Source organism: Zea mays, chromosome 10 (assembly GCF_902167145.1).
Source record: "Zea mays cultivar B73 chromosome 10, Zm-B73-REFERENCE-NAM-5.0, whole genome shotgun sequence".
NCBI lineage: Eukaryota > Viridiplantae > Streptophyta > Magnoliopsida > Poales > Poaceae > Zea > Zea mays.
The window spans coordinates 108,344,168-108,357,864 of record NC_050105.1 but is presented as its reverse complement, the minus strand read 5'-3'; the positions used below and the strand labels follow the sequence as shown (position 1 = coordinate 108,357,864).

The 13,697-nt window shown below is 45.0% G+C and overlaps 2 protein-coding genes across 5 annotated transcripts in view; both read left to right on the top strand.

Moving 5' to 3' along the window:
- Positions 1 to 13,697, top strand: part of LOC103641553 (phospholipid-transporting ATPase 2) — an 81,860-nt gene that overhangs the window by 61,322 nt on the left and 6,841 nt on the right. The window lies entirely within an intron of this gene.
- On the top strand, positions 4,705 to 13,385 carry LOC103641552 (uncharacterized). The gene is made up of 7 exons (XM_008664899.4): positions 4,705 to 5,262; positions 5,343 to 5,417; positions 5,953 to 6,078; positions 6,175 to 6,272; positions 6,347 to 6,419; positions 6,536 to 7,122; positions 7,200 to 13,385. The coding sequence occupies exons 1-7, from the start codon at positions 4,993 to 4,995 to the stop codon at positions 7,411 to 7,413; spliced, it is 1,443 nt and encodes a 480-aa protein (XP_008663121.2). The 5' UTR covers positions 4,705 to 4,992; the 3' UTR covers positions 7,414 to 13,385.

Below are 13,697 nucleotides of genomic sequence, written 5' to 3'. Positions count from 1 at the left end.
TAACACCCCCTCAAACTCAAGGTGGATCAAGAATATTGAGTTTGGAGAGATAAAACCGATGCTGAGCTTGGGTCTGTGCCTTGGTGAAGAAATCTGCCAGCTGAAGCTCTGAAGGCACATACCGAAGAGAAACAACACCATCCCGTACCTGTGCTCGTGTATAATGAGCATCAGCACCAATATGCTTGGTAGGCTCATGCTTCACCGGATCACGAGCAATACTAATAGTACCTGTACTGTCAGACAAAAGAGGAGTCGGTATGCAAATAGAGACAACAAAATCCTCAAGCAACCACCGCAACCAAGTAACCTCCGTAGTCATAAGAGCCATAGCACACAACTCTGCGTCTTCACTCGAACGAGAAACCGCTACCTGTTTCTTAGTCTTCCAAGCAATGAGGGAACCAGGAACCACCAAGAAAAACACAATAGGCAGAAAGAGAACGACGACCAGAGGAATCAATAGCCCAAGTAGCATCACAATACGCTTGGAGCTGTAAAGAGTTGCATCGTGGAAAGAACAAACGACGAGATATAGTTCCATGAAGATAATGCAGAACCCGAAGCAAGTGATTATAGTGAAGCTGAGTGGGGCGGAAACAAACTGACCGAGAATATGTACAGAATATGAGGTATCATGACGAATCACACCAAGGTAAACAAGACTCAACAATGTGACGATAACAAGTAGGATCCTCAAGAGGCTTACCATCCGTGGCACGAAGATGAACATTGAGTTCTATAGGAGTTTCAATTGTCCGCTGATCAGTAAGAGAGGCCCGATCAAAAAGATCCAGAATGTACTTCTCTTGACAACGTGACGATAACAAGTAGGATCCTCAAGAGGCTTTCCATCCATGGCACGAAGATGAACATTGAGTTCCATAGGAGTTTCAATTGTCCGCTGATCAGTAAGAGAGGCCCGATCAAGAAGATCCAGAATGTACTTCTCTTGAGACAGATAAAGCCCCTCAGATGAAGAGGAAAACTCTATCCCAAGAAAATAATGAAGAGGTCCAAGATCAGACATGAGAAACAGACGGAGGTATTCATTCTAAGTCATTCAGTTATTCATTCTAAATCATTCAGTTATTCGTTCTAAGTCATTCAGTTATTCGTTCTAAGTCATTCAATTATTCATTCTTGTTAGATTGTAATGGGCCTGGCCCAGGTATTTGGTCTATTAATACACTGCCAACCCTATTCTAGGGTTAGGGTTTTCACTGTTCTACATGGTACTAGAGCCACACTAGCTTTCCTCCCTCCCTCCCCTCCCAGCAGCAGCCGCCGCCACCTTCCCTAGGCCGGTCGGCGCTTCCCCTCCCCTTGTCTCTCCCCCAGCCGCCGCCGGCCATCTCCCCAGGCCCGGCCGCCGCCTTCCCTCCCCTTTCTCTTGGCGCCGCCGGCCCCAGCCGCCAACCCTACCCGCCGTCGCCACCTCCCCTGCGTGCGCCGGCCATGGCGTACATCTTCCACCTCGCCGGCCCCAACGCGGCCACCGGCCCCAGCGAGGCCACCGCCGCCGCCGGCCTGGCTATCGGCCAGGGCGCGAGCGTTGTCGCGACCCTGCCCGCGGGCGCTGCCGTCGGCACAGGCGCGCGCGCCGCTGCGGGCCTGCGTGCAAGCGTCGCCACTTTGCCACCAGCCGGTGCCTCCCTAGGGGCGGTCCCCTCCCTGGCCGCCCCCTGGGCGCGGCCGACCCTGTTGCCCTCGTCGGTGCGACGGCCGCCCTGGGCGTTAACCCCGACCAGCACCCCCTCATCGACCCTCTTCCCCATGGCTCCCGCAGCGAGCTCGCTGTTGGTGGGGCCCCCTACATCTCTGGCCTCGGGCCCCTCCTCGACGCCTCTCCCCCTGCGCAGCAACAGCTACTGCGGCGATGCGGTTCCCTGCCGGGCTTCTCCGCCCGCGCAACCACTATGTGGGCCGATGCCACTACCCCCCGACCTCGTCGGCACTGGTCACCGCCATCGCTACCATACAGGCGGCCGTGGAGGCTTCACGCGAGTGCGCTGCGACCCTCGTCCTGCAACAAGAGCGTGCCATGAGCGATGCTCTCACCGCCCAGATGACAACTGCTCAGCGTCTTCTCCTCGGGCAACCTCCGGTCGCCCCGAAAACACCCCAACAAATCCCGAGGCACCTCTTGCCACTGGACTCGACACCGACCACATCGCCACCCTCCACGCGCAGGCCGCCGGACTTCACAACATCCGGTCCCTCGTGTCCATCGTTCTGGACCCGGTGTCCTCTCACTACCCTCGCTGGAGAGGGCAGGTCCTCCTCACCCTGCGGCGCTACGCCCTCGACGACCACGTCCTTGACGACATCGCCGCCCCGCCGTCCCCGGACTGGTCCTTGATGGACACCATGGTGCTCTCCTGGCTCCACGAAACTATCACTGTCGAGCTCCAGGACATCATCCGCGACCAGGCGGACATGCGTGCCTAAACATCATGCGTCTACACATCATCCTTACAGAAGATCCTGGAAAACACAGTTTTTTCATCAGCTCCTAGTTGACCTTCATCATACATGAGACACTGTACATAAAACGTCACCACCGTGTCTTCACAAAGAGTTTTATCCACAAAGCTTTTTGCAATATCGCTTCCCGTTAAGTTCCATGTATCAGTGTCTCTACGAGCAGTGTCACTCTTAGGACTCATGAACTGAACACTGTTGTTGGAAATGGAAATAAATCATTATCAGTGCAAGTTTGAACTACTGAACTAAATGCAAAGAAAAGAATGTACCTCTTATAATCTTTATTGTCAACTATCTTTCTCGAGAGTTGCTGTCGCAGTTCTTTATTACCCAAATTCTGGGTCCAATTATCTGCTATCTTGAAATCGCAGGGTTTGTAGCCTTTTGTCATTTTACTCCTTACAGAAACTTTCAAAGAGTCCTTGATATTGGTTTTCTTTTTCTTTGTCTTTGATTTCTTCTTCTTATCCTTGCCCCCATTGTTGTTCCCCTTCTCCCCCTCAAATGATTCCTCATCATCATCTGTCCCCTCCTCCTCCTCAGACTTGTCCTTGTCCTCTTCATCCTTATCATCACCAGATTTCTTCTTCTTGTCCTTGCCCCCATTGTTGTTCCCCTTCTCCTCATTATCACCTGTCCCCTCCTCCTCCTCCTCCTCCTCCTCCTCAGACTTGTCCTCATAATCATCGTCTGAACTCTCATCTTTTCTATCTCCTTTCTTGTCGTCAACTTTGTCTCTCACCTTTTCTTTCTTTTGCTCTTTCGTTATTGCATGGCTCTCTGTAAATTTGTCCCTGCACTTGTTGTCTTCATTGTTAAGGAGCAACATCGCAGTCTCTATGCGGCACATGATGACTTCGTCCTGCATTTTTATCAACAATGAGCATAATCAATAGCAATCTAATCTACAAGAGAAATATGATAAGAGCTGCCAAGTCACCAAATCTTCTAACTTGCTACAGAAAAGGCAGGACTGACCTCACTAATGTTATGGTAGTTTTGATCCTCATATCGCTTTATGTACAGAAGCATATGAAAACCACAATCATGACTGCAAAAATAAGAACGTGAGCACGAATTGAGGTACCGGATAAGTTATGACATTAGGAAATAGCTAGAAATTACCTGTTATTTTGCTTCTGAACTACTGGTGGTGTAATAAATCGGTGCGTAGCATTTTCCAGGCCTATGAAAGGATAAAGATTTTTTTGCAGTTGAGCCATCTGTAAGTGCAAAGGATCAGTTGAGGCAGCATAGCGTTTAACAAAACAGTACCATTCACTTTTTTTGCAAGGCATTTGATGTTGAAAATATCTAACCAGATTTTCATGACGTTTTTCGCACAGCCGCAATTCATAAAAGGAATCAAGAACAGTTATAACTTCTCTCCCAGGTTCCACCACAACTAAGGACCAGTGTTGATCAATAATGAAAGGCACAAAAATCTGCAAAAAAATAAAAATAAAAGAAACAACCAAAATATTGATGGTTATGTCATGCGCCTAAATGGTATAACGGGCCAAGTGGGTCAACTAGCCCACATCATAAGATGCATATACAATTTCTAAAAAGCTACTGCCATATCTACAATTCCTAAACAGGTATCATGCATGTAAAATCCCAGGTTGTAGCAGGTAGTAAAAGGTTTAGGTGTATAGCAGGTAAAATCCCAGGTTCAACTTAAAACACATATTTTACCAGCCTGGAACCTAGATTTTACTAGCATAGTTGTTACCAGCCTGCAACCTAGATTTTACTAGCATATATTTTACCAGCCTGGAACACATATCTTACCATCTTTTACCATCCTGGATCTATATTTTACCATCCTGTAACTTTGATTTTAGCAGGTAAAATCCAAGGCTACAGGCAGGTAAAAGGTGTAGGTAAAACTTGAGCATTCAAGGAATTCTAAGCTAACACCTATTATATGAAAGAGCCAGATTTAAGAATACAAATAGAATTGGAAAAGGTACAAACCGTGTGCTTTTTCTCTTTGTCATAGTCTTTAAGTTCTCTTTCGAGATAATCTTTTCTCTTACCGAGTATTTGCTCCTAGGAAAAAAAGCATGGTGAAATTGCTAAACAACATAAATTCATTGAAAGTAGTAGTAAAATTGCTAATTGGCACTTACTACAGCAAGAAGTGAAAGCATAATCCTGTCATCCCATGATTTATTCCATATGCGAATCAGAGTTTCAATGATCGAAGTATGCAAGCGACCATATGGTTTGAAGGTCTTAACAAATACAGCCTCCGAAATCGTCACATCTTCAATATCAACTACAAGATTCTTCTCCATCTGTTGTATTCTTTCTTTGTCTTTAATTTGGGCCCTGTTTTTGATCTCATCATAAAATATAAAGAAGGAACGATTCACAACAATCTTCTTCAATTTTTCCATGAGCTTGATTTCAATTCTTCAATTTTTCCAAGAGTTCAGACGATGATTATGAGGACAAGTCTGAGGAGGAGGAGGAGGAGGGTCTAGTGAAATCAAGCTCATGGAAAAATTGAAGAAGATTGTTGCGAATCGTTCCTTCTTTATATTTTATGATGAGATCAAAAACAGGGCCCAAATTAAAGACAAAGAAAGAATACAACAGATGGAGAAGAATCTTGTAGTTGATATTGAAGATGTGACGATTTCGGAGGCTGTATTTGTTAAGACCTTCAAACCATATGGTCGCTTGCATACTTCGATCATTGAAACTCTGATTCGCATATGGAATAAATCATGGGATGACAGGATTATGCTTTCACTTCTTGCTGTAGTAAGTGCCAATTAGCAATTTTACTACTACTTTCAATGAATTTATGTTGTTTAGCAATTTCACCATGCTTTTTTTCCTAGGAGCAAATACTCGGTAAGAGAAAAGATTATCTCGAAAGAGAACTTAAAGACTATGACAAAGAGAAAAAGCACACGGTTTGTACCTTTTCCAATTCTATTTGTATTCTTAAATCTGGCTCTTTCATATAATAGGTGTTAGCTTAGAATTCCTTGAATGCTCAAGTTTTACCTACACCTTTTACCTGCCTGTAGCCTTGGATTTTACCTGCTAAAATCAAAGTTACAGGATGGTAAAATATAGATCCAGGATGGTAAAAGATGGTAAGATATGTGTTCCAGGCTGGTAAAATATATGCTAGTAAAATCTAGGTTGCAGGCTGGTAACAACTATGCTAGTAAAATCTAGGTTCCAGGCTGGTAAAATATGTGTTTTAAGTTGAACCTGAGATTTTACCTGCTATACACCTAAACCTTTTACTACCTGCTACAACCTGGGATTTTACATGCATGATACCTGTTTAGGAATTGTAGATATGGCAGTAGCTTTTTAGAAATTGTATATGCATCTTATGATGTGGGCTAGTTGACCCACTTGGCCCGTTATACCATTTAGGCGCATGACATAACCATCAATATTTTGGTTGTTTCTTTTATTTTTATTTTTTTGCAGATTTTTGTGCCTTTCATTATTGATCAACACTGGTCCTTAGTTGTGGTGGAACCTGGGAGAGAAGTTATAACTGTTCTTGATTCCTTTTATGAATTGCGGCTGTGCGAAAAACGTCATGAAAATCTGGTTAGATATTTTCAACATCAAATGCCTTGCAAAAAAAGTGAATGGTACTGTTTTGTTAAACGCTATGCTGCCTCAACTGATCCTTTGCACTTACAGATGGCTCAACTGCAAAAAAATCTTTATCCTTTCATAGGCCTGGAAAATGCTACGCACCGATTTATTACACCACCAGTAGTTCAGAAGCAAAATAACAGGTAATTTCTAGCTATTTCCTAATGTCATAACTTATCCGGTACCTCAATTCGTGCTCACGTTCTTATTTTTGCAGTCATGATTGTGGTTTTCATATGCTTCTGTACATAAAGCGATATGAGGATCAAAACTACCATAACATTAGTGAGGTCAGTCCTGCCTTTTCTGTAGCAAGTTAGAAGATTTGGTGACTTGGCAGCTCTTATCATATTTCTCTTGTAGATTAGATTGCTATTGATTATGCTCATTGTTGATAAAAATGCAGGACGAAGTCATCATGTGCCGCATAGAGACTGCGATGTTGCTCCTTAACAATGAAGACAACAAGTGCAGGGACAAATTTACAGAGAGCCATGCAATAACGAAAGAGCAAAAGAAAGAAAAGGTGAGAGACAAAGTTGACGACAAGAAAGGAGATAGAAAAGATGAGAGTTCAGACGATGATTATGAGGACAAGTCTGAGGAGGAGGAGGAGGAGGGGACAGGTGATAATGAGGAGAAGGGGAACAACAATGGGGGCAAGGACAAGAAGAAGAAATCTGGTGATGATGAGGATGAAGAGGAGGACAAGGACAAGTCTGAGGAGGAGGAGGGGACAGATGATGATGAGGAATCATTTGAGGGGGAGAAGGGGAACAACAATGGGGGCAAGGATAAGAAGAAGAAATCAAAGACAAAGAAAAAGAAAACCAATATCAAGGACTCTTTGAAAATTTCTGTAAGGAGTAAAATGACAAAAGGCTACAAACCCTGCGATTTCAAGATAGCAGATAATTGGACCCAGAATTTGGGTAATAAAGAACTGCGACAGCAACTCTCGAGAAAGATAGTTGACAATAAAGATTATAAGAGGTACATTCTTTTCTTTGCATTTAGTTCAGTAGTTCAAACTTGCACTGATAATGATTTATTTCCATTTCCAACAACAGTGTTCAGTTCATGAGTCCTAAGAGTGACACTGCTCGTAGAGACACTGATACATGGAACTTAACGGGAAGCGATATTGCAAAAAGCTTTGTGGATAAAACTCTTTGTGAAGACACGGTGGTGACGTTTTATGTACAGTGTCTCATGTATGATGAAGGTCAACTAGGAGCTGATGAAAAAACTGTGTTTTCCACGGACACTTCAGATCATCTGTAAGGATCTCCCAAAGACGTAGACCACGCATGTGTAGACGCATGCGAAGAACCCAATCTCGATAGTTGGTGCCATTGAAAAGCACCGGACATTGCAAGACGGGAAGACCACCAGACGAAGGAGTCATGGAATGCGACATCCTGATAGTCGAGGGCTAGAGCGTACAAGAAAAGTGACACAAGCAGCAACAACATCTGTTCTTTTTTCTTTCCCCCTTTTTTTTCTTTTTTACCTTATCCCTTCACACTGTGAGGGCCTCACACCTCACGGTCAAAAGGAATCTAGCCAACCAAGGAGATGGCTACACAGCAAGATCTGACCCGCAGGAACACAGGCTCACGTGACAGCAGGAATGGGATGACAGGGACAAACGGAAAAAAGCAAGGCAACAGATATTGATCGGCAAGAAGCAGACCAAGTTGAGACCGACGTCAGGAAACAACCGACCAAGTTGAGACCGGCGTTAGGAATCTGCATGTTGATGAGAAAAACAACGTAGAACCTCCTTTCTAGCGGAAGATCGGCGACCGATCAGTCCCATGCGCAACACAACCCGAGACAAACGCCACACTCCTAACGTCTCCTGATTCCTTCGATCTCTGGTCAGGAAAGAACAGCGATAGAGCCAGTGACAATCTTGGTGGATGAGCAGGGCGACAGTGGCTAGGAAAAAACTAATAACCCTAACCCTAAAAACTGGCTCTATATTCCATGTTATGAATATAGCTTGTATTCATTATGAGGACTATAGGCCCAAATATATAGAGGTACAGGAGATTACAAATATGCACAAAACCCTAAGGACACTTATTCAAGATGTCTTTTATGGCATCATAAATTTGCTTTGATAGTGTATTTTTTAGAACTTGTAGTTGTTAATGTATTTTTTCTAAAAAAAGTTGGTCAAAGTTAAGGAAGTTTAACTTAGGACATAGCTGAAGTGGAGTACAATTTGAAATAGAGGGACTATAAGACAGATGGAAATGGTCACACAAAATTGTCAAAGATAATGTCGCTCGATAGACACCCTATTGTTGAGTCATGTCCATAGTTGTTAAGGCGTCGCCTAGGCGTTGGGCTTGGCTGCAAATGACTGAGCCAAATTGACCCTGGTCATCTCTGCCTCATGTCCTGAGGAAAATCCGTGATTTTTTAAAAAATGACCCTGCAGTTTGAGGTCGGAAATGGGGCCTCTACCCTCTTCTGGAGTGATCGGTGGTTGGGAGGGCAGCGAATAGTGGATATTGCTCTTTGCCTTCTGGAGACCATTCCTAAGAAGATTAACAAGAGGACAGTTTAGGAGGCGATCAGAGATAATCTATGGATAAATGACATTAGCGGGAGTTTATCAGTTGGAGCCCTTGCAGACTTTATTCTCCTTTAGGACATGGTTACTCAGGTTGAACTTCACATAGATAAAGAGGACAAGCATATCTTTCGGCTGGTTGCTAATGGTAAATATTTGGCTATAGCTGCCTATGAGGGGCTTTTTCTTGGATCTGTGCAGTTCGAGCCATATGAGAGGATTTGGAAAACTTGGGCTCCACCAAAGTGTCGTTTCTTCTTGTGGCTGGCTGCTCTTAAGAAATGTTGGACAACAGACAGACTTGAAAAGTGAGGCCTTGATCACCTATAAAGATGCCCTCTTTGTGATCAGGAAAGGGATACAATTGATCATTTACTTGTGGCTTGTGTCTTCTCTAGGGAATGTTAATTCCTCATGCTTAGGCAATTCGGGCTACAAGTTTTGGCACCGCAGCCATCCAATACAAATTTTATGGAGTGGTGGCAAGAAGTCAGTGAAGCTGTTCATGGTCCTTTCGGAGATGGTCTCAACTCTCTTATTGTGCTAGGTGCTTGGGTGTTATGGAAGAATCATAAAAATAGATGCATCTTTGACGACCTCTCCCCGAATACTGCTGTTGTCTTAATTCAAGTTGGGGAGGAGCGTCGTCTGTGGGAGTCGTGGGGCCAAGGGACTGTCCTCCCTTGCTACCCCTTCCAGTTGTGGTCTATAGTTCTTTTTTCTAGATGAATTAGTTTTTGTTTGTTACGTTTAGACCGCTGTAAGGCGTCTCTTGTACCTCGATCTATTTTGGACCTTGTTTCTTGCTCCTTTTAATATAATGATACACAACTCTCCTGCGTGTTTGAGTAAAAAGGCGTCCTCCTCGCCTTACTTCCGCAGCTAAGGCGAGTGGGTGAGGTTGCCAGCGGCTGACAGCTCCAGCACAGCGGCGGCGCTGGCGCAGGAGAGAGGGAGCCAACGGGGAAAGCGGAAGAAACGCCAGCGAGAGGGAGAGACTTGGGAGAGGCAATTGGGAGGAGGGAGTCAGCTGGGAGTGAGGCGGCTGGGAGGAGGTAGAGGGTTGGGAGAGAGGAAGTGGGCTTAACCTAATTTTGATCGGTTATTGGGCTAGTTAGGCTGATTTGTAGGATGACTGGACTGACTAGGCTAGTATTTTTCTTTTCTCTATCTTTTTCTCTTCTTTATTAATATTTTTGTCCTAAATACTTTCTCAAATATCAATAGTTTCTTCTATTTTTAACTATATTTAAGGCGTCACCTCACATTACACATTATCGCTTAAAAGATAGGTCAGCTGCCTTATCTCTCCTTGCCGCCTTAACAACCATGGTCATGTCTCAATACATACCAATACCCTTTTTTACTTTTTATGTATCTTGGTGGCTTCATATGTAACCTACCCAACTTGCATGGGATAAAAAGAGAGCCTATTTTATTGTTTTATATGTATCTTGACATCATATGCTCTCCTACTCTACTAGGATCTGTAAAAAAACATGACACCAGGTATATAGAGCAGAATACTGCCGTTAGTGTTAGAATATTTGTATGTGAAGTGTTACGGGCCTAGAGCTAGCCCATGTAACCTACTAGGGTTGTCTATTGTAATAGTACATCCCACTAGGGTTTTAACTCTCCAACATGGTGTCCAGCCACAATATTTTTCCTTCTCTCCCATAGCCGTTTGCCAGCAACCTGGGTTGTAGCCACCATGGTCAGTGCCCCTCCTCCCCCTGTTGGATCTCCCCCTCCTTTTCTTTCTCCTCTACCTTGTCGCATGGTTTCGGTGCCTGCTAGGACTTCTTCCTCCCTCAACACTGTCCCCATCCATGACCCCCAGTTGCCGCCCGCCCCTACAACTGTGGATGGCAGCCTACCCTCCGCTGGGCTAGGTGCCACTGGCCTGGTTGGTCTGACCTTGTCGTCCTGGCCTAAGCGTCGCGAGCTCGGCTGCCCTCGGCCAAGACGATGTCGGTCTATGTCTAGCCGCCATACGCTTGGGCACGGTCCCACCCATCCCGTGTACTCTATATTGCCCCGCAAGGCCTGTACCTGTCTATCCTGACATCATGACGGCCCACTCCACCTTGGCTGCGACCCTCACTGCTACTGTGGCTGCTTCTCGAGAGTGTGAATGTGTCCTCGCTTGAGAGCATGAGCGCATCGCTATCGATGTTCTCACCAGGCAGCTTACTGAGGCTGAGCACCATTTGGCTGGCTCTCTCGACCTAGATCCTCCGTCGGCATACCCAGTGGTCAACCCCCACCACTTCTGCGTACGAGGCCGCCGTCATCGCCAACCTTCATGTATAGACTCGAGCAGGCGCCTCGTGCCTGGTACAACCATTTTGCCACATACTTGCTCTCGCTTGGGTCCACTGAAGCAAAATTAGATACTTCATTATTAATCTTCCACCAGAATTCGGAGACAATGTATTTGTTGTTGTACGTGGATGACATCATTCTCACGACGTCCTCCATGGAGCTCCTACGTCACAATATTTCAGCCTTGCAATGGGAGTTCTCAACGAAGGATCTTGGTCCTCTTCATCACTTTCTAGGAGTCAATTCAATGGCGTACCGGTGGTTCGTTTCTTACCCAACGTTAGTACACGCTTGACATACTTGAGCGTGTTGGAATGACTGATTGTAAACCGTGCTCAACTCCGGTGGACGCTCAGGCGAAGCTCTTAGCAGCTTCCGGTCACTTTGTGCGTGACATGACATAGTACCACAACCTTGTTGGCGTGATTTAGTACCCGACATTCATCTTCCCTGACATCTCATATGATATCCAGTAGGTGTGTCTCCACATGCATGATCCTCGGGAGTCTCACATGACTGCTGTCAGGCGCATCCTACGCTATCTTTGAGGCACTATTAACTACGGTCTTCTCCTTCGGCACTCTACTATGATTGAGCTAGATGTCTACTATGACGTTGATTGGGCGAGTTGTCTCGACACCCGCTAGTCCAAATTGGGCCATGCAGTATTCCTCGGTGACAATCTCGTCTCTTGGTCGTCCAAGCGCCAACCCAATGTCTCACGGTCTAGTGTTGAGGTTGAGTACAAAGTTGTTGCCAGTTATGTTGCAGAAGCTTGTTAGTTGTGCCAACTCCTTCAGGAACTTTATAGTCCGTTGGCCAAGAGCACCCTGGTCTATTGCGATAATGTGAGTGCGGTCTACCTCTCCAATCCAGTTCAACATCAGTGCACGAAGCATGTTGAGATAGATCTCCATTTCGTCCATAAGCGAGTTGCCATCGGCGATATTTGAGTTCATGTTCTGACGACCTCCCAATTTGCTGATATCTTCATAAAGGGACTGCCCTTTTGCTAGAGAATTCTGGTTCCGCTTCCTAGGACTTGTTAACCTCCAGCCTTGGTGCCTCAGCCAGGTGATTGTGTCTTCATGGACTAGTGGAAAAAAGTCTCTGAGCAGGTGCAGGGCATTGCAACGCAAGGCCTTAATTTGTTAATCATCCTGGGAGCTTGGACCATTTGGAACCACAGAAATGGTTGTGTTTTTGATAAGGCAAACCCCAATATGGAGACAACCATCAGAAAAGCTAAGGAGAAAGGTGTCATGTGGAAGATGGCGGGGGACAGAAGTCTTTCCCTCCTCATGGCGCCTATTCCAGGGCTGTAGTAGAGGGCGATTTTATCTAGTTTAATGGATGGAGATGCTTTCTTGTACTCTCGTTTTTTGGCCGCCATGAAGTGGCTGTTTTGTACTCTGTGCTGGTCCTCTTTGGACCAACTTTTTATTCCTCCTTAATATAATGATGCAGTTCATGTGAAGGGGTTTCTTTATTGGGTCAATTGAGTTTGAGCCTTTTCATATAATTTGGAAGACTTGGGCTCCTCCGAAATCTAAGTTTTTCATGTGGTTGGTCGCTCATAAGAAGGTGTGGACAGCTGATAGGTTGCAAAGAAGAGGTATGGATCATCCGGAGAGATGTCCATTATGTGATCAGGATCAGGAAACCTTAAATCATATGCTGTTGGGCTGCGTTTTTGCTAGAGAATTTTGGTTCAAGCTGCTTCTTCTTGTAAATCTACAACACTTGGCCTATCAGTCCTGTGAAGGGGTTTTTATGGATTGGTGGCAAGACTTGAGCACCAAGATTCCTGGGGTTGCAAGAAATGGTCTTAATTCTCTTGTCATTCTTGGTGTTTGGACCCTTTGGAAACATCGCAATGGCTGCGTTTTTGACAATAAGAGTCCTAGTGTGGCTGTTGCTATTAGAAGCATTGGTTTGGAGATTGATCTTTGGGTTATGGCTGGTGCAAAGAAGCTGTCCTTGCTTACTGCCCCCATCCCAGGTCTACCTGTTAGCTAGATAGCTATAGTGCTGTTTTGGTAGCAGTGTTTTTTGTCATGGATGGTTTCATTTATGCTTGTTATTGGCCGCCGTAGGGCGGCCTTATTTGTATCTTGGGGTCCTTTTGGACCTTTTTCCCCTTCTTAATATATTTTCGCGCAGCTCTCCTGCGCTTTCGAGAAAAAATAATGATGCAGTTCTCCTGCGAGTTCAAGAAAAAAAATAAAGGGACTGCCCTCCACGGTGTTCTCAGAGTTGCGCTCTAGTCTTAATGTCCTAGCTGACGCTTAGACTAGGGGGAGTGTTTTTCTCTTTGTACCAGTTTCATTGTCCCATTTCAGTCGGGGGGGGGGGGGTGTAGAATTTCTGTATATTGTGCCTATATGGGTAGGATCTCCAGTGGTAGATCATTCGATCTTCCTTGCTAGATAGTTCGATCTCTATTAGGCAAGGATCTACGTTGATTGATTCTGATCTGTATTAGGCAAGGATCTATGTTGATTGGTTCAGTTTATATAAACCCTTGACTATCCTTGCCCATATATGTGTAACACCATACCTCCTACTATCAATATCAATAGTTTTTCTATCATATTTCAAACATAGGGACTTTCTATTGCTCTTGTTGTAGCTCCATTTTAGCACCACTGTA